At 41.4% G+C, this 21,366-nt stretch overlaps 1 protein-coding gene and 1 long non-coding RNA gene across 6 annotated transcripts in view; one reads left to right on the top strand and one right to left on the bottom strand.

Annotated features, from left to right (window-relative positions):
* homer1b (homer scaffold protein 1b) overlaps positions 1-21,366 on the bottom strand; it is a 28,177-nt gene that overhangs the window by 3,962 nt on the left and 2,849 nt on the right. For 3 of the 5 annotated variants that reach the window (XM_019866977.1, XM_019866979.1, XM_019866978.1), the window contains 7 exons: positions 13,764-13,920; positions 11,060-11,191; positions 8,188-8,280; positions 5,983-6,131; positions 519-675; positions 195-305; positions 40-120 (listed from right to left, as the gene is read on the bottom strand). In XM_019866977.1, coding sequence (XP_019722536.1) covers positions 40-120; positions 195-305; positions 519-675; positions 5,983-6,131; positions 8,188-8,280; positions 11,060-11,191; positions 13,764-13,920 — 880 coding nt within the window. The other 2 variants (XM_019866981.1, XM_019866976.1) reach the window with 2 other exon arrangements.
* Positions 2,071-3,225, top strand: LOC109514147 (uncharacterized). Its single transcript, XR_002167941.1, has 2 exons — positions 2,071-2,476; positions 2,815-3,225. It is a non-coding gene; the product is annotated as an uncharacterized LOC109514147 (long non-coding RNA).

Here is a 21,366-nt window from a genome sequence, read left to right as displayed (position 1 = left end):
CATGACGAGCATCTATAATTCAAAGGGACGAGGGCTCACCTCCAGTTTCTGGGCGAGGGTGTCTTTCTGCTCCATGAGGTCATTCATGTTTTCCAATTCTTCTTTTAGCTTTTCCATTTCCTGGAAAATGACAAGAGACATTAAAATGGTGAAAAACAAGAGGGTAAAGGTGCAGGTTTGGGACACAAACTCGCCTCCTCTTTGTCCCTCAGTGTTGCCTCCAGTTCCTCTATGGTTTGGTTGAGTTCTGTCTTCTGAGATTTGATGGCCGGGCTTTGGTTGCTCTGGCATTCGAGTTCTGTCACCTAAAAGAACAAACTTGAGGATTCAGGTCCATAGAGAGACATGGGCTCAATGAAACTGATCATTATCATGAGCTGCTCTTTATCTGCATGCCAAAACTCTTCTTTGATTCCCTCTCCAAAGCCTCACATGATGAGAGCTTCATCTTGCACCAAATGTATTTTGCGTATCCAAAAGAACAAGTCACCTTTCCCCCCACCCCTCCCCCCGCTTACTCGTTTGTGTAGTCTCTCTGCCTCCTCCTGGTAGGCAGCAAGTTGTTGCTTCCACTGTTTGACGTTTGCAGTCGACTCCAGCAGCGCCGCCGTTAGCTTAGCATTGTTCCCCTTCAGTGCCTCCAACTCGGCTTCCCAGTGTTTCGTCATCGCTGGGCTGCGGGACATAATCATGCGCGGCGATCACAAACTGACTTGAACACAGTCTGCCAGTCAATAGCAAGCGTTACATTTTCACATCACACAGTCAAAGCTCGCAGGGGGTGCATGTAATCTATCAGACTTCCTTGCTTCAATCCACTTATCCATCCACCAATTTTCTTTCATTCTATTGTCCATCTGCTGTCTCTTAATCCATCCACCAGCTCCCCATACATCCACTGAGCAACCTACAGAGAAATCTATCCATCCACTAATCATCCGTACACATCTCTGCCACTCCATCAATGCATCCATTAATCATAAATACGTCATTCCACCAATGATCCATCAATCAACTTAACCTACAGACTTTTATGTCCGTCCACTAGCCCTTCTCCGTTTATATTCACCATTCGAGTACCGTATTTTCCACACTAAAAGGTGCACTGGATTATGAGGCACACCTTCAATGAATGGCCTATTTTGTAATTTTTTTCATATATTGGACGTACCGCATTATAAGACGCAATCTACAATCCATCCACTAGATGGAGCTACGCTCAAGGAAATACCAACAACACTACATTACAGTACACCCTGATTTATATAGAGACGATCAGATGTCAGTAATACTTATTTACTAAAGCTGCGACACAGTTCACTTAACCAACAGCAAGTTATAACATTGACTCGTTAACGTTGAACTCTCTTGCCGCTGCTCTATTTCTGTGTTCAACTGCGAAACCGGTCGGCTTAAGTTGGAACTCTGACTTGTAAGCAAGTCTCTAGCAAGGAGCCATTTTGGGGTTGACATATTACCGTAATGACCATACACAAGGCGCTTCGGATTTTAAGGCGTGCTGTGAGTTTTTAAGAAAATGGAAGGCTTTTAGGTGCGCCTTTTAGTGCGGAAAATATGATACGACGTTAACATTCGATGCACTCATCCATACACTTATCAGTCGTGCCCTTATCCATCCACCTCCAACTCAACCAACCGTCCTTCATCCAATCCACTCGCCATAACCATGCATTCATCCATTCACCTACATATCCAATGCTCCATCCATGCGGACAAAGACTGCAGCAGATCCCAAAACCGGAAGCCATCTTACCATCTAGTAGCCATCTGACAAATCTATTGTAATCTGAGATTATATCCCCAGACAGTGTAAAACCTAATCTGGTCCAGCTCCATGAGAAGAGGAGAAATGCAACTAGGGGAGAAAGTGAATATATGTGAATGAGCGGCACACGTGAGAAGGAAGAAGACTTATGGGCCACAAAATTGAAAGTTCAGAATTGAGGTTTTCTGTTCTACCCTCTCCTCAGCACAAACACACACAGAAACTTTGCGTGTATGTGCAGAATTCCACTATTTCCAACAGCACCCACTCCGTCAACAGTAAAGGAGAAAAATCCCTGATCTAATTCACTCAACACTCCTACGGCGCCTTCGCTTCTTACACAACAGCCGCCCCCTCTTGGAGTGCGAGTGCGTCTGTGTGAGCGTGTGTGACGCATAGTAGGGAGACGACACGGCGTCCTACACATTTGAACCGACAGACACACACACACACACACACACATGCTGTCACCAAAGGCAAGTCAATGTATAAACCCCACACAGGCGCTCGGAGAAGAGGAGAGCAGGCGGGACGTCAAGAAGTAAAGACGGAGTCAGACGGAGAAGGCAAAAAAAGCAAGCGACGGAGTAATAAGTGGAGAAATGTGACCGTTATCACCATTAATTGACTCTGACTGGAGGCTGAATTTGGGCTCTGAATAATGTGGGAAGCGTGAGGGTCAAATGGACGGTAAGTTCATTATTGTTTTGGAATTCTTTAGCGACATTTGTTGTGTTGTGTTACTTGGACTAATCTACTACTCAGTTGTATTATTTTTTTGTTTGTCTTATAATAGAGCCATCTTCAACGGACCAGGCTTGATGAAGCGCACGCAAAAGTTTGAAAAGTTGACTTATTATGTTAAACTGTTACTTCTGCGCACTATGCTTGAAAGTACCATCGGATTTTATTATATTTGTAAAAATCATCACTTTGAACCGCTTGCATGGTTTGTACCCGCTGCTGCGATTGCCTAACTCCTGATCCAAACCATTATGTTATCTTGTGCTTTACTCCTTCCTAAATAGAAATGCCCTCAAAGGATCAACTAAGCGCGTGTGATTCCGGAGTTCTTTTCTGCGTCACACGTGCCCTGACGTCGCGGCATCGTCAGGTTACTTCTTCCCCCTCACTGAGCACCTTTCAAGAAGCAGTTGCCATGGCAGCAGCGGAGGAAGGCGCTCACGGCGCCGTGACGTTTGGCATACGCAACGCCCCCGTTCACTCAAGACCATGGCAGGGAAAAAAAAAAAAAAAAAAAAGAAATAAAACTCCTCGCAGCCCTCCAACACATCAAGCGGTATAAAAGCTGTCTGTCATGCTCCACTTGCTGCTTCTGCCCCAAGCACCCACACACAAGGGCCTACGCTGGCAAAAAAAAAAAATCCTCTGATTACACATACAAGCACAAAACGAGTGCCGTTTTTAGATGAAAGTTGAAAAAAAGTACACAAGTAAAACATCCCACATCCGCAATTCAACAACAGACAATGGCGATTTTACATACAAGGAGCAGTTGTCTTTCCGTCTGTGTGTATTATATTTAATACAGAGCAGTGGTTCAATTACAAAGTGTGTAGAAATAAAATATTTTCACGGTATCATCTTGAGAGTGTTGTTTTACATTTATTTCCTCCGTGTGTGTTCAGTTATTTCTCTGTGCAGTGGGACAGGCCAGAGTTTGTGCAACATGTGGCAATTTTTTTTTTCTGTCGGCCATTATGTTTAAACCCTATGAACCCTCTGCCCAGCAAAAAGCGGCTGTGATAAGAAAAAAAAAAACAAAAACAAATTTTAAGTTACGGTGAATTCAATTTTTATTTGGTGAATCAGTATCATTAATTATTTAGCACTGTGTATTAATGAAGAATGCCCTGCGATTGGCTGGCAACTGGTTCAGGGTGTCCCCCGCCTATTGCCCGAGGACAGCTGGGATAGGCTCCAGCACGCCCGCGACCCTTGTGAGGATAATCGGATTAAAAAATGAATGGATGGATGGATACTAATGAAGAAAAATGATTTTTTTTTTAGCCACCTTTTCGCAATGCAGCATCCGTCCCTCTAATTTCAGTACTGCTTATATTCATTAGGGGCACAGAGGGGCAAGAGGCAGAGTACACCCGGAACGGTCACCAGGGAAACGCATATGGTATATAGACAAACAACCATTCTCACTCACATTCACAATTTAGAATTTTCAATTAACCTACTAGCCAAAGCTCGAAATTAATGGTTCATAATTGTAATGCTGTAAATGATGCTAGAAGTCACTAAGATTTTCTTTAAAGTACTTGCTATATAAATTATTTTCAAACCGTATATAATGCAAAGATTTTTTTTCCTGTTTAATATATATTTCAGGCTTCCCTCTGTCAAAATAAACCAATTTAAAAAAAGCTTTTTCGAACCAGTGTATGAGTAATTTTGGTCTTAACTAGATGAAAGTTGTGTTTCCTCTGCCATCTACATCAAAGCACACCACACAGTAATAAAGTATATCGTCTAGCCTCCGTAACTGGTTGCTGGGCCACCATCTAAAATGTTCCTGACACAATAAAAAAATGCATTTGCATTAAAAAAAAATTTTTTTTAAAAGTCTGCAAACTGGTTCCAGACATTAAAATTATGTTTCACAAATGTGAATATTTCACGAAATAAAATCCTATTCATGCTGATGAAACGTAATTTGAATGCAAGCAACCAACGTCGATACTTTTTTAAAATATCAATTCAAAAGACCCATTTTTTTTCAGTGCAGCACATAATAATGTAAGAGACAAATGTAGAATACTGCAGCAACGCTCTTTGCATACTGTATGTCTCGAAAATGAGAAAAGACAGAGGTTTGCTTGTTATGTCCATGCCTGCAATGGCGAGTTCCTGAGTGGAGCCTGTCTCCCACGCACACACACACACACACACACACACACACACACACACACACACACACACCTCACTACAAGCCGCCCTCACGGCACACAGCTTCTCTGGAGCCATAAAGAATTCATGATGGAATACTGGGAATTCCGAAGCGTTCACACTTTAAGATTTTAAACCCATTTGGAAGCATATGATTAAATCCCCACCAAAGCCCTCCAACCTGTACTTTCATTTGAAACTATTGAATGATAATACATTACAAGATTGATGCCTTTAATTCAGACGACTGAGGAAAATTCAAAAGATTGGTACAAGATTACAGACAGGTGACAGCAAATGATACATTCCTCAGAACAGAGCAGCTCAATTTTGGAAGCTTAAATTTATTGTCATTGTTTCCAGTGTGTGTTTGTATGTGTGTGTGTGTGTGTGTGTGTGTGTGTGTGTGTGTGTGTGTGTGTGTGGGTGTGTGTGTGTGTGTGTGTGTGTGAGAGAGAGAGAGAGAGAGAGAGAGAGAGAGAGAGAGAGAGAGAAAGAGAGAGAGAGGTCTGTCTTTTTCCATCCACCCACTGCACACCTTGTGTTGCATAAGCCTTATAAAACAATTCACCTTTTTGGACATAAACCTCATGAGTGCACCGCACTCGAATATTTGATATCTGATCTCACAACATTGCAACTGGATCAGATTAGCATTGTCACAAGTCACATAAGCCACTACTAAGAGGAACAATACAACAGCATGCAGCGTCAAATACACACGTCATTAGATTGCGGTTGCGTACAAAAACAATGCATTGAAGTTGGCTAACATATGAAGAAATACAAGTTTATCAACAAGTATATGTTTAAAATTGACTCCCAAAATTTCCTGAGATCCACTCTGGAGTCACATTGGTCCAAGAGCGATAAGTTCAATCAATGCATCCAAATATCAGCATGTCCAGGAGTCATGGCATGCATATTTATCAGCTTTTAGACTCATCTCTTTTTTTTTTTTTTTTTTTTTACTTGAATATTTATTGTATTTCTGTACAGCAGTAGTCAGCCATGTAATGACGGCCCTATCAGAAAGAGCAGACCCGACAAGTCTTAAACTGCTCCCTAGAGGGGAAAGACACGAGAAAGCAGTGATGAATAGGGGAAGAACAGCAACACCTCGCTGACATGGCAACAACTTAAAAAAAATATTTATTGTCTCATACAAGCAAAAAAAAAAAAAAAAAAGTGCACATTGTGTGCTTCAAAGTGACAAGACAGGAAGTAGGGCGCCTGTGTCTGGTGCAGCATGGCGGACGCCAGCTTGGGCGACGTACCTATGAGCGAAGGCCAGCGCATTTTGTGATGGTTCTGGTCTGGAGTCCGAGTTGGGGGTCGTGTCACAGATTTCATCTGTACCGTTGATGTTTTCCATGGGCGGAGTCACAGGGGTCAATGGTGATGACAGCTCACCAGCCGGAGACTCCTTCGGGCGAAAGAAAAGTTGACAGCATTAGTCATTTTTTTTGGTGTTGGAGGTAAAAAAAAAAAAAAAAAAATTTTTTTAATCCTTCACTAGTTCGGATAAAGATCTGAACTACTAAATATTAGCCTACTTTATTGATTGCTTGTCTGCACACTAACTGTCCAATACTAAGTATAGCGTATGAAGTGCTGCCTCCTCGAGTGAAAATGCTTTTATGAGCTTTGCATCAATAAGTAGAAGCTGCTTGACTCATTTATCCGCCTACTCACCGTCATCACGGTAACGAAAACCATCCTCGCCTCACCTATTCATGAGACAGGACCACCCCCTCACAAAAGGCCCAAACGTTGAGAGACTTAAATAATGAGGTACACAGTGTGACTCATGGCACTGTGTACAATCACCAAAGCATTTCTCCGATTTTTTTGGTGTTGTATCATTTATAATAAGCATTTCTGGAGTCCATACAGGAGATCGGCGCCTGCAAAGTAAATTTATAAGGAACTGCAAGATCTCCACTTACGGATGATTTAAAGTCGGCCGCTGCGAAGTGGGCACTTGACTACCGTCTACCCCTGATCAAGGGTTTGTATGTGACGCCCTCCTCCCCCAAACACACACACGGAGACAACAGTTGTGCCGCGGGGCATGCATTTATAAAAATATGAGTCATAATAATCCCGCAGTACTTTCAACAACATTGGGCAGAAGTAACAGGTGACAAAAAAAGTTTCAAAGTCAATAAGTAAACTTTTAAAAAATGAATGAATCAAATGAATAGATTTCAAAAGTGTACAGTATTAAACTCTAGTTAATATTTAAATACTCAACAAAATTGTACTTGGAAAAGAACACCCTCCTTTGCCTGTTACGTGTTCCAATAATTTTGCTCCGCTAGAAAATGGGCGGGTTCAAACAAAAGGTACAATCGGTTGTGTACCAGAGCCATATGGAAGAACCTGAAAATAAAAGCTCATCTTTTTTTTGTCTCACATTTTTTTCTTTGGAAGTCAAACCCAAATATTTTCCGTCTGAAAAAGAATGCGCCTCGCTGTTCGCAATACTTTTGAAAGGGAACGCATACACAATTCATGGATTTCATCAAGGCTTTGTGCAACAACAGAAAAATCTAGAACAACAAACTCAATCTCCAGGGTCTTTTATTATAGGAGATGGCAAGGAGAGAACCTCATAAATGAATCATCTTTCCCATATACATAAATAGTTCACCGGGGAAATGATGGAGGTGTGTTTGTATGTGCTTGCTCGGCTGCCTCGAACACTGATGAACTCTTTATGAGCACTTGCACATGCTGATAGGTCATTAACTATAACGCTGGGAAAATTGAACAAGCGCAGCTTATCTTTATGTCCCACGCAAGCGGAGACAAATCATTTAAATGTTCCGCATACATGAAACAAAGCTATTAGGACTTATGGCAAGAACACAATGGCCTCGCTTGTGCATCCCTAATGGACAAGAAGGAAGTCAGAGATAAGAGATTATGTCTCATGTTACACTTCCCGCTCCTCATACCGATTGGGATTTCTCATTCAGATTGGCTTTATCACACTCGGCTTTATTTTCCCTGTCCTCTTTTTTTTTTTAAAGGAGTAAATCCTTGAAATTGAGGCTTTATTTGGAAAATCGGAACTTTTCATAGAGGGAGTTTTCTTCTAGTTTCACCATGAGAATGTGATGATGGTGCGATGATTGTCCTTCTCGAGCTTCCTAGCTTCACAAAGGGCTGTTAACAACAATTTCTCCATTAAAACTCTCTCATTTCCACCCACAAACTTCTATTATGTAATATTCGGCAGAAAAGGCTCACATGAACGCTACTTGTCATCCGGAAGAGCTTTGTTTATTCCAGTTCATGAATATAACGTTGCCCATTATACTGAGATAAGAAGAGCTAAACACTCCCAGGGGATAATAGTGTTGCGGGAGCGCCGTAAAAGGCCAGCAACCATCTTTACCACGATCAAAATGGATGCAACTCACTTTTGCATCTCTGTTTTGTGATTCTTATGACTGTGTACTGGCCGAACCTACCTGAGAGGGCGAGGTGGCCATTTCCATCTTCTCTTGACTTTTCTCTTTAGCAAGCCGCGCTGCTTCTTTATACTCTGCAAACTTCTCTGCAAACTAGACACACAAAACATAGGCCAGTCAAATAAAAAACAAAAATGATGCTGCAGTCATCCCCAAAGTCAAGACACACACACACACACACACACACACACACACACACACACACACACAGACACACACACACACAGACATTGAGTATGACATCAGTGTGTAATAGGTCGGCCATTGATGAAGCTCGGTGTAGGTCAGACAGAAGCTGTCGTTGTCAATAATGTTCTGGAATTGAATTTAAAAAGATGTCCGTTGACTATAATGTGTCCTTAGAACAAGGGTGTCAAACTCATTTTTGTCGCGCGCCACATTGGAGTCACCATTTCCCTTGGAGGGCCATTATGACTGTCAAACCATGTGAAGAAGTCAAGAATAATGGTTTATTCAACGATTGTTGAAGTGACTGTGATTAGGTCTTTGGACACAAGAAAATGCTTACAATATATGTTATTTATTACATATGAGAATTTCAGATTTTGCAAGATTTTAGCAAGCATCAATCATGGAAGTTGACATGTTTGATTTGTTTTCGCGGGCCACAGAAAAGGATGTGGTGGGCCAGATCTGTCCCCCGGGCCTTGAGTTTGACACCTGTGCCCTAGAGCATTAAGGAGGTTATTTTTCCATGTAATGTTTTGAAAGTGTGTAGTATGGGGAGAAGAAGAATTTCGGATAAAGATACTATTAACATAAGGAGACATGGCACCGGTCCACCGTTTCCTCAATCTCGCTGTGCATAATGAATGCATCCTAATGAAAAAATTCAGACATACAATATGCAGTATCAATTGGGAGCTGTTCTGATGAGTGGCATTCAGTGTTGCGTCCTCCTTTTCGTTTTTCTGTAATCACAGCTTGTCGCTGGCTTGATCCACAGGCCTATTTTAGTAAGAAGCAAAAGAATCGAGCAAGGCTATGAAGAGCCCAGCTGAAGAAATGACAGTGCCTAATGAACACGAACCACTTTTACGTACGACATTACAGCAGATATTTCAAGCGTCCCGGTTGAAGTCTACAGCCAAGTGAGGGACAGTCCGGTTTAGAACTGTAACCGACACTTCTGCTGGAGGTGCTCTCAAGTCTGCCATTGGTAGAAAGGCCGCCAGTAACTCAATCGCATTCCACTTTGGCGCAATATGATAGCTTTGTTCTCATTCAAGTGATTGATTTAGTTGTCAGTCGGCAACGTGGAGACGTTGAGAGGTACCAGGAGATGTACCGAACAGTGGAAACGTTGTAGTCCACCAACAGCTGTACTGCATTTATCTTTTTCACAGCAGGCGTTTGGATAGTAGTCACACAGTAACTCATTTGCTTTTTATTCCACGTAGCTTTTAGAGCAGGGGTGCCCAAACCTGCTCCGCGAGAGCCCTTCCCACTTCGAAGCCAGGTGTATTGTGATTGCATTTTATCAGTAAAAGTGAACACGGTGAAGTCACATCTGGATAACTCCAAGTGTAGCAAAAAATGTTGAAGCCCATGATTGGTGCGTGAAGTGATCATTCTACGGAGGCTGATCACTAATAGCAGCCCCATGAACGTAAAAGTAGTAATTTATCGCGAATATAAACTGCTTTATTCTCAATTTTATTGCGATCCGGCTGTGCGTCGGGTGTAAGGGTTAGTCACACGCCACACTCATTCTATTTGAAAATAATAGACTTGTCAGATACAGGGAGAATTATCAATTACTACTTTACGGAGGAAGAAAGCCGAGCGTAAATACTATCCTGCCGTAACTGTCTACCATACATTAAAATTGAGGGCCTGGCAGCTGACCAAATCACATCAGCGTGTATAAAATCATACACTCGCATTTATGAGTGAACCATTGGATATAAATAACTTAAAGGAAAAAGGTGAAGGGATTTATGGGTATGATTTAGTGCAACTATTGAGGGAAGGGGGAGAGGCCACCGTCGTACCTGATACTAATATACAACATATAATGTGAGCCAGGAAATGTCCTCTACATCAGCTTTAGTTATAAGCACCTTTGCCTGACACACAGGATGTGGCCAGACTATTGAGTGTGGTGATGGTCCTAGAGCACAGGTGTCAAACTCAAGGCCCGAGGGCCAAATCTGGCCCGCCAGATCATTTTATATGGCCCGCGAAAGCAAATCATGTGTGTGAACTTGCTCAAATCGGGATCAAGATTTTGCAATGCTGTAATTTTGTTTACACCCACTTGAACAATAATTGAACAAACTATTATAATTTACTTGACTGATTTGAAAACGAGTAATCTATTAATTTGTCATGTCATAATTTTGTGGTTTTACTGTCATAACGGCCCTCCGAGGAAGACATGATTCCAAATTAGCCCACGTCTAAAATGAGTTTGACACCCCTGTTAGTGTGTCAAAGCTAAATCATACTGCAGAGGAGAGAACCCAGTCCCGACACACATGCAAACACATCATCAGATACTATGCACGAATTTCATGTGGGGAAAATCCTCATTAACCCTTTCATGCACCCTGTAACCTGTATAACATGATAAGCTGTCCACCGTAGTAGCCGCTGTCCCCAAAAGGGTTAATATAAACTGCCAAACAGGTTCAGAGAAAAAAAGCCATAGCAACTAGAATGGAGAATCTGTGGAAGTGGCATCCTCTCTCAGGGACTGGTGAAAGGAGGAGAGAAGCGCAACCAGAGACCGTTTGTGGGCGTGCGTCCGTGTGTTTTGTGAGAGAGAGAAGAAAGAGAGTGTGTGTGTGTGTGTGTGTGTGTGTGTGTGTGTGTGTGTGTGTGTGTGTGTGTTTGTTGGTCGAGCTACCTTGGACAGATGATGTTCGGTGGAGAATCCCAGGCCGTAGACCGTGTTAGCTCGACTGTCCGCCCACTGGCCAAACTTCTGTGAGGTCTTTGTGAACGTCATGTTGGGACTGATGGTGCTGTTAATTATTGCCTGCGGCACAGAGGAAAGCCACTTGATACATTTTTAATGAACTTACTACGGTGTGTTTAATGCATGCGCGTGTATGTGCGGGTCAGATGGAGAAGCAGAGGAAGCGATTTCAATTTAGCTCTCATTTCATTAGGAACACCTGCACAATAAAAAAGCACAGGTGTCAAACTCAAGGCCCGGGGGCTAGATCTGGCCCGCCACAGCATTTTAGATGGCCGGCGAAAGCAGCTCAAAGATGTCAACTTCCATGATCCTTTCTAAAATGTCTACCAAAATTTTTTTAATTCTCATATGTAATAAGAGATGTATTTTAAGCATTTTCTTGTTCCCAAAACCCTCATTATCATAACTTTTAAAAATTGTTGAATCAACAGTTATTCTTGACTTTTTTTTATATGGTTTCACTCATAACATGCCTCCAAGTGAAACGGTAACTAAAATTTGGCCCGCGCCAAAAATGAGTTTGACACCCCTGATATAAAGCGATCAAATGTAAGAGTTGTATCAAAAGTTTTGGCACAGATTTTTATCAAGAAACACCAGGTAGTCAGATATGATTTGCTTCAGCAGGCCACAGAAAATAGTGCGGCAGGCGTGTTCGCTGTCCACTGAAATGCATTTATTGGCTCAGCTGTGACAGGCATTTTGAATATTGTGTTTATAAAAGTGTGTGAGAAGGGCAAAATATGGGAAACACTTCTCACGATGTGACAAAGCACAATTCAGTTCAGTGTTGCAGCTGGTAAGTGGACAGCGAACGCATCATCTTGCCTTCAACCAATGAGTCAATTTTGCTAATTCGATGTTGTCCGGCGTAACAGACTAATCTGGAAATAACAATGTTATCGCTATTAACAATCGCTATAACAGAATCAAGCAGTGGAAAGTGATTCCTCAAAGAATATCTCCAGACGTAGCTGGGAGCTGGAGACAGTGTTGAAAGGTCATGAATTATTTAGAGACTTTACACAGAACACTTGGGTCAGTTCGTTGACAGTGAAAAAAAAAAAAAAAAATCATTTAAGTCTTCCATACTGTAATCTGACATCCCTAGAGCACAGCTAATTAACGGCTGATCAATCAGTGGTGATGTTGTGGAACATTCTGATTAACTGACATCAATAAGAGTTGTGGTCAGCATGCATGCACGTTACAGAATCAATTAATTTGCTCGGGTTAATGTGATGTGAGGTGCCGGCCAAAATGTTGAAGTTGCATTGCCATCATCACAGCATGTTGACTGTGGCTTTTCTTATTGACCCTCCCTCCTCTTATTCCCTAAAGCGTCCCACCACATCGCTCAGCTCTCCCACAATATGATTCATGGAACTAAAATATGGACGAACCGCTGTTTTATGAAGAGCACACAAGAGCCGCATTTCGATCGTCTTGGTGGTTGGATTTCACAGATGACAGCCGGATTTGTCCACTTTGATTTCGAGTATGGTTCTCAATTCATGTGTTAATGATTTGGGTTGCCACTGACTGTGCACAATTTTGCGCAGAGCAAATTCAACTCGTGAGTGAATACAAATTTTCGACTGGAATATTTCATTCATGGAGGTGTGGAATTTGTGATTTACTACAGTATTAGCGTTCCCTTTAGTTCTTTTGAGTTGAGTATAATAATTAGAGACGTCGCACAGTGATTTAATTAAACAAACAGGATTTGGACAATTTCTTGAGTGCAGAAATTTGGGAACCGTGTTCCTACATCTTAGCTTAAGTTACATTCAAGGCTTTTTTTCATTCCATTTGAAATTAAATTTAAGACTGACTTCACAATGTTCCCAATGTACCGTGTTATGCATAGTTGCTCAAAACGATCTGCACTTGAAAGTCCCAACAAAAACCCCAGTCCTTGTTTCACTGGTCCCTGCTACTGTAATTGCTCTTTTGGTGGAATTATTTTTAAAGGAATGTTGATTTTACTTTGAAATTTGAGAGTCTTTAAAATCATAAAAAACTACTAACCATGTGGTGATTTTTTTCAAGACTTTTGGGACTTTCAAAAGTTGAAGACATTTAAGATATTTGAATGCCGATTTGCTGATTAATATCTTATTTATAGAGTCAGTGTTTCAACGGCTTAGAACACTTATTAAGGATTTGCAGCAACCGTGTTTAAGGTAATGTATTAGATGCGTAGGCATAATAAAGTCACCACACCAATTAGCATCCATTTTTCATCAGGTTGTTGTTTCACACAGTTAGCAAACAAGCCCGCAGCATTTCAGAGCAGAAATAACAACTTGATTTTGCACTATTATGACGTGTCATTCTATATAATTACTGATTTTTTTTTTCTTGTGAAAATTTGGTAAAATTGTTCACAACACTCAGACAGCCTTGCAGATACAGTACATGTGCAAATTGTATTTACATGCACACACAAACACACACAAGTTGAAACATGAGCTCCGAGTCTTGTGACAGTCTGCAATGCTTTCACAGTGCTGAGCATTTTAAGAGCAAGGTTGTGTGAAAGGAGGACATCTCGATAAAAGCAAGGCAGTGATCAACAGTTGAACAAAGTGCAAAATGCACGTGACGGGAGAAGACTTCAGCTCACCTTGGTACCATCCAGGCTGATGATGCGGTAGACATTGCGTGTGCTGTCGAAGAAGTAGGACACGGTAACGGCATGCTTGCTGGTGGGCACCCAGTTCTTCTTGGTGTTGGGGTCAATTTGGAAGACGTGGGCCCGCGTGCTGTAAATGGGCTGCTCCCTGAAGGGGACGAAAAAGAAGTTATGAACTTCTTTGTGACGCAGTACCAACGTCTCTCCAAACCCAACGCCGGCACTGAAACTCCTGTTGTCCACCGGAGAGCCGGATCGCCCGGGCAGTCGAATAACGAGCTGGCCATCCTCCATCGTTTACAAAAAAACGAACTCCAAATCAAAACAACTATGAATGTGCATCGTCCAGTATGCGCGGAGGTATTCTTGACTATAAACGCGCGTACCAAGTGGAGAGTCGTTCTGCCAGCATCACTACTACCAGCCAACTGCACCATACACTCACGCCGTATTTGCCCTCTTTTGCAGTCAGTGGCGTCTCTCTATGCACCGATATGGGAATGTCTCCAGCATGGAGTGAGGGTCACACGGGGGAGAAAAGAGAGCGTTTAGGGCTAAATATAGACAGTAGGCTACGCTTTACTGCCAAAGACACACCCCGCTGGACACCACTTTCCACATGGACTAACTTTTCTGCATGTGTGTGTATATAGAAACAGATCCTGTGGAAAACTCTCAAAGGAAAAAGCACACCTGTCAAAGAAACACGTCCTAATAGTTTGCTTAATTAATCAGAAGATTCAGACTGGAATCCACCTTGTTAGTTCTGGAAACACCACAGATAGCAAATCTAAAATATATATTTATATATTTTTTAAATACAGTACTTTTATTTTGAGAATAAATTCATTTTGAAAATACAAAACATCATGGACGTGCTTCGTGTTTTGCGTCTTCAGTGCTTCGCGGGTTTGTCCAAAATATTGCATTCATAAAAAAAATGTATAAATACAGCTATATGGGCAGCCATGTTGCGGAAAGATGCATTGTTTCATCTTGATGCGCAAGAGACAGAAATTTTGCCTGCATGCCGAACGACTCAGAGGCTTTGTGTTTGCCTGTACTGTACTGTACATGCCACGGGCAATCATTCAAGGCACGCGATTGGTTCCCAGAGCGACGTTGAACAATGAGAGAACGAGTGGATTTATCTCGTGAGTTGATTAGCTGCGCATCATTCCAGCCTCGCCAAGCGCATTCCCCTTGTGACTTCACAAACTGTTCACTGTCTCGCATACTGTACGTTAGTGTTGTGTTCACGCTAACTTTTTTTTTGTTTGTTTAAGCGCGAACTTTTTTGACTAGTTAAGTTGCGCTTCAACCCCTTCCTGCTGCCGAAGCAATGCATCCCCCGGGTGTGTGGGAACATGTAAGCCCGCTCGTCCCACCACGAAGATGGCACCATCAACGGGGGCGCATTCTGGTTCACAGCTTTGACCGGGTCGGGGAACCTCATTTTGAAGGTTTCCCAACCCGGTCAGCTGTTTTGTTTTGTTTTTTTTTGACACGTCACAAAGAAGCAGTGACAGCTCAGACGAAGGCTTAAGTGACAGCTGAAACTGGCAGCTAGTTAAGAGTGTTTTTTTTTCTTCACTAAAAAAAAAAAAAGACTATTGTCAGATAAAAACGAAACCTCAAACCTAATTGAACTACCGTATTTTCCACACTAAAAGGCGCACTGGATTATGAGGCGCAACTTCAATGAATGGCCTGTTTTGTCATTTTTTTTCATATATTGGACGCACCACATGATGATACACAAGCTACAATGCATCCACTAGATGAAGCTACGCTCAAGGAAATGCCAACACAACACTACGCTACACTACACTACACCCTGATTTATATAGCGATCATCAGATGTCAGTAAAACTTATTTAATAAAGCAGACACAGTTCACTTAACCAACAGCAAGTTATAACATTGACTCGTTAACGTCTCATAAAAAATGTTAATAAATTATTCCACAGGGGCCGAAGTGCGTCAGGGTTCAACTGTAGTTTTAAGTTGTAATGTCGCCAATCACCACAAGATGGCAGACAGGTCTTAGTTGCGCTAAGCGCTTACACTGCCCTATACTGTAACGTCAGTCAGCAAGCCAAAGAATTTTTGATGGATTTGAAATGAAACAAACACAGTACTTCAATAATATGAAAATTTGGAGTGAATTGATTTTTCTGAAAACATTTGACTAAAAGAGCTCTTCCACTTAATGTTGGTTTCTTGTTCAGCAATTTTGTGCCATCCTTGAATGGTAACTTTTATCCAAGAGAGCACTTTACAGTGTGTGGTTATTTTGTTGTTTATCTCAAACCCTTTGCTATTGGGTTCAAATAGTAGATTTTTTGCATTAAAAAAGTTATTATCAAAAACAAAATATACTAAGAGCATGTAAGCACATATTTTGTCCATACTTAAAGGGGCATTTTTGTCATACATATTTCTTATGTGTTGTGTCTAATCTCTTGTTGTTGTTGTGTCATGTGTTGCGTTGTATTATTTGTTATTTTAAGTTAACTGTTCTTTTGATGGTGCTGCGGGCACCCGCAGCGGCTCCTCTCTCTCCTGAGGGAAGAAATTTCATCTGTGCTGTATGTAGCACATTTGGCAATAAAGTTGACATGAACATGAACATATGGTGAGGAAATGCTTTGTTCTACGTGGCCGCCGTCGTACGGATGAAAATTGTGGCCCCCTCCAGCATTTCAGTTGCCCATCCTTGCTACATTAAAGGACATAAGCACACTCCTGTATGCAGAGAACCCATTACCTTACATTTCTAAAATATTGCTAGTGGATTTATACCAGTGTAGCTTATATACGCATGATCTAAGCTCCATCATGCGTTCATCTGACAGGATTTAATTCCTTATTGACCTTTGGGTGATGCCCAAAGAGGAGTCTGGATTGACCCCTGCCAGTGCAGCATGTTTTTGGACTCTCCATTCATTCATCTGTCTCGTACGTACGCATTGCTTCGTTGTGTTTTGAACCACTGACATTGCCGTCATCCTGTATAGCATTGTGTCGACTTTTCTAGTAGATTCTACATTCAGTACACACTCACGCACGCACGCACACACCCAGTCAAAGCACAGGGTGCAGGGGGAGATATTCTGAGCTGGCAGTGCTGGCAGAGCGGGAGATAGAGAAGTGCTTACACTGCACTGAGGGGTTGATGGGGGACTTCAAAGGCTTGGTGTATAAATGAATATTAAAATTCATCGGCAGTACCCCTCCTGTGTGTGATTAGCCCAGACTAGGAAAGACAGAACAACAGAGAAACAGAGGGAAGTTCGTCGGGAGGCGCATGATGGGGGAATGGGGAGCGCATAGGAAGTGCAAGAGTGAATTTGGGCTGATTACCGCTCTTCCACAAAGCTGCTTGTGGAGTGCAAATTATCATAATCGTGGACAGCAGTGCAAGTGGCGGAACTGTGAGTCATTGCACTGTGCACAAATCACACAAGCGCGGCCTGTCTGTGTGATCTGTGCAAGAGCTGCTTGGCAACTGGCATCCTATCGCATTGCATAATTCGGCAAAAGCTGAGGCTAATTTGGCATCGCTTGCTGTTCACGTGTGTGCGTATCAAACAGCACAACATTCCTGCGCTTTGATTCTCACATGAGTGCAATCACCCAAGTGTTTTGCTATAATATAGGACACCCACCAGTTGTCAAAAAGAAAAAAATAAACAACAATTGATTTGGACATGCCCGCCTCCATCTTTTTTTTTTTTCCATTACGTGCGAAAAGAAATCACGCACCATTTTGAATTAAACTGTTTTTCATTCATTTTAATCACCAGCCAAATTACCTAATAGTTTCCCGGAGGTCTGTTGTAATCACAACTGACCTCGTTTGCACTCATAATGACATCGCATTGGTCATCAGTCGTAAAATCTACTCATCAGACACTCCGTTAGATACAGGCAAATCAGATCCGATACAAGAGATGCATAAAATTGATGCTCCGTTCCCATTGGAACAATCAGAGAGGTATTTTTTTTTTCAAATCTGAGTTAATTATTATGGTTGAAGTTTAAGACTGTGTAGAACCACAAAGCATCATGTGAGAGGTGTTTTTTGCCTCTTTCATGTCAGTCAGATGAATGAATCAAAATAACGGCTTTCGTACACAAGAAGGGAGAAGTGGAGGGAGTTTGGTTGGCGTGCAGGGTGCACTGCGTGACACAAGAGCAGGTGATGCTACAAGAGTGTTGAAGGCAGTGTGGTGAAGGGAGAGAAAAAAACAGGTGATGTGATGAATGCAAAGGAGAGAGAGAGCAGATGATGCAGTCATTTTTGAGGAATAACGGATTCCATAAACTGCTAGCGTGCATTTTCTGGCTACAACAATGAGTAAATTTGCATTGAGATACAATGCAAGAGAAAAGAGAGTATAAATCTTTAAATTGAAATGATGAACGTGAACTATATTGTGAAGATCGCAATATCACGGTTCATCTTAATGCAACTTACAGTACGAGCATTCAACTTATGAACATTTTGAACATATGAACAGTTCTATGTTAGTTTGGGCATTTTTAAATACAGAACTTCTACAAGTCTGAATATAGAGTTGTGTGCCTTCAGTGTAGTACCAGGTTGGGTTGCAACACGACGGGAAATACTGGCGAAGCTAAGTGTTTCAATTTGCTCAAATGGGTGTGTGGGAGGGGTACAACTATATATTAAAAAAAATGTCATGTCTCCATCGTGCGGATTTTCACCCATCGCGGGTGAGTCTGGAACGTTCATCTTGCGTGATCACTGCATATCAAATAAACAAAAGAAAAAGGCATTTCACTGATTTCTTGAGAAAATATTCGAACCAAGAAAAAAAGAGATCGGGGCTGAACAATTCAAACTCAGATCGACCTTGCAACGAATGGAATTTTCAAATCAAAAAGACAGCAATTAAAAAACACACGCACACAAACAAACACAAAAAAACAAAATGTTTCATTTCAGTCAGTTGTACACAGATGGCGCTACCGGGACTAGGTGCTGCTACAGCGGCATCAGAAATCAGTGATGCCCCAGTTATATTCCTCCAGCATTTCATTCTAAAATATATTTATAAATTATTTTCTCAGTCGCGCCCCCCCCCTCCCCCCATGTATTGATCAAGCCCCACTTTTAGCCCTGGGAGAGAAAAACAAATCCTGTACCTATTCCTGAGTCAGTAGGCTTTATTTTTTTATATTGTATATATGTACTGTATATTCATTCATTTATTTATTCATGTAGTATTCAGACAACATGAAAAGTTTAAGTCATAAATATGTTAGCATTATTTTTGTAATCTGATTTGTGATTTACAGATTTCTGTTTACGTCAGAATTCGTTTGGTAGATTTTTTTTAACTTGTCATCATGAATGCTTCAAAGATTGCTTGTCAAAATGTTTTGGAAAATGAACAAATCTAATTGAAGTAGATGCAGAAACTCTTTCATATTGATTCATGGTTCATTTCCCGTTCATTTTAGCTCAAGCCTAAATAAAACTACCGGTAAGTCGTTTATAAAAAATATATTGACATTTATTGTAATCCAGATTAATTTATTGTTTGTGTTTTAAAAAAAAAATTAATCCATGAATCCACGGAAAAAGTACCGTGAAAAAAAAAATCACATACGAAATCAAAATAGTAACCCACCTCTACAGATGTAGCAGGAAGTGACAGGTGTTGTCGATATGATGCACTGCAAGGGCTTAGAATTTATTCCTTGTGGAACCAAACTGCTTTCACGTGTCACAATATCATGCAAAAGGCCGCATGCTATTTTCGACTTCAGTGTTCCCCCCCTTTGACTATGCAGCTGCTCCTATTTCTGAAGGGGGGAAAAAAAAACATACATTACATAATAGCGGTTCACCCCAGGAGCACTCACATTCCTTCGACACCTTGACCCCCACTCAGTACCCAAGAGGCTTTGCTTCTTTGGAGAGCTTTTTTTAAAATTATTATTAATTCCACAGAGAAAGGCATCAGAGAGAGTTGAGCTCACATTAAGCGGAGCGGGGTTATTAATGAGTGCGCTTCAAGTTACTGTATTTACTGAAAGTGTCTTAGATGACCTTCCCCCTTCAGTACACTCTTGAAAACATGGGAAAGAGGGAAAGAGTGAAGAGAGAGAGAGAGAGAGAGAGAGATAGAGAGAGAGAATTTTCCTATCGGAAGTTGATAGAAATCTCTAACTGTTGATATTCTCCAAATATGTCATAGCAGCAGGCAGAAAGAGGCTCGTCATCAAACCAAGAGTGATGACGGACTACCAAGGTAAATCACACTTCACTTCACAGAAAGTTAGGGAAACAGGAGAATGGCTCATTGAGGATTTTGTCATTCTTTTGGAGAGCGGGAAATATTGTCAGTCACGGATCACTCATTGCCTCCTTTAGGTACGAGAGACTCCTCAATATAGTAGTCGGTGATGCTATATGTAAAAATAAATAAATAGATAGGTAGATAGATAGATAGGTAGATAGGTAGATAGATAGATAGATAGATAGATAGATAGATAGATAGATAGATAGATAGATAGATAGATAGATAGATAGATAGATAGATAGATAGATAGATAGATAGATAGATAGATAGATGAATATGTGAATAAATATAAATAAATAGATAAAAATCAATGATCTGATGCTAATTCTTCCAGCTCTCGCTTCAAACTAATACTAGCACCAGCTCAGTGTGGTAAAAGTGTCTTTAATCCTCGACAGCAGTGATTCTCAAAGTGTAATACGAGTACCACTAGCATACCACTAAGGCTCACTCTAATGGTACGCAAAAGAATCACTGCCCGAATCCTCCAGAGACGGGGGCTGGTGGAAGGGGGGGGGGGGGAATCACTACCCAACACACTTTAGTTGTGTTTAACTTTTTGGGTGTGTTGTATTTTCATTTAATATTTAAAAACTGTCATGTCGGGACATTTTGTATTGTTTTATTTACAGAGAAACGAAGATCTTGATTGATCTTAAAAATCTCCTCCATCTTCGCCGCCATGATGTATGTCGATCTATTATCATGCTGTGTATTTGGCGTAAATCTCCAGCGTCAACCGGAGTTGACGAGCCCCAGTGAAAAACTATTACAAGTTTATTAAAAACATTCAAACCTGAATGCAAAGGGCATTTAAAAGGATTAAAGAGATTTTTGAGTACAAAATTCTTTTGTTAATTACATCGATAGACAGTATTATGTCCGATGGGCAGCAGTCCAATACCTATCAATGTAGCTCGATCGCGGGGCAGACACATCGATTAAATACATGTTTCGTCACACCCCTTACATCGAGCCATCTATCCATTTTGAATACCACTTATCCCCACTCTGGTTGCTGGTGACTCGACTATCCCATCTGACTTTGGGTGATAGCCAGGCTACACACTGAACTGGTCGGCAGCCAATTACAGCTCATGTACACGACGACAAACAACCATTCACACTCACATTCACTCCAAAGGACGTTTTATAGTCTTCAGGTTAACTAAATAATCAACTCTATGCGCAGAAAAGCCAGAGCTTGGATATGAATCCCTAACGTCTGAACGGGGGGTGTGGGGGTTGGAGTGGGG

Source organism: Hippocampus comes, unplaced genomic scaffold (genome assembly GCF_001891065.2).
Source record: "Hippocampus comes isolate QL1 unplaced genomic scaffold, H_comes_QL1_v1.1 scaffold322, whole genome shotgun sequence".
Lineage (NCBI taxonomy): Eukaryota > Metazoa > Chordata > Actinopteri > Syngnathiformes > Syngnathidae > Hippocampus > Hippocampus comes.
The sequence above is the reverse complement of the archived record's forward strand: the minus strand, read 5'-3'. Positions and strand labels throughout refer to the sequence as shown.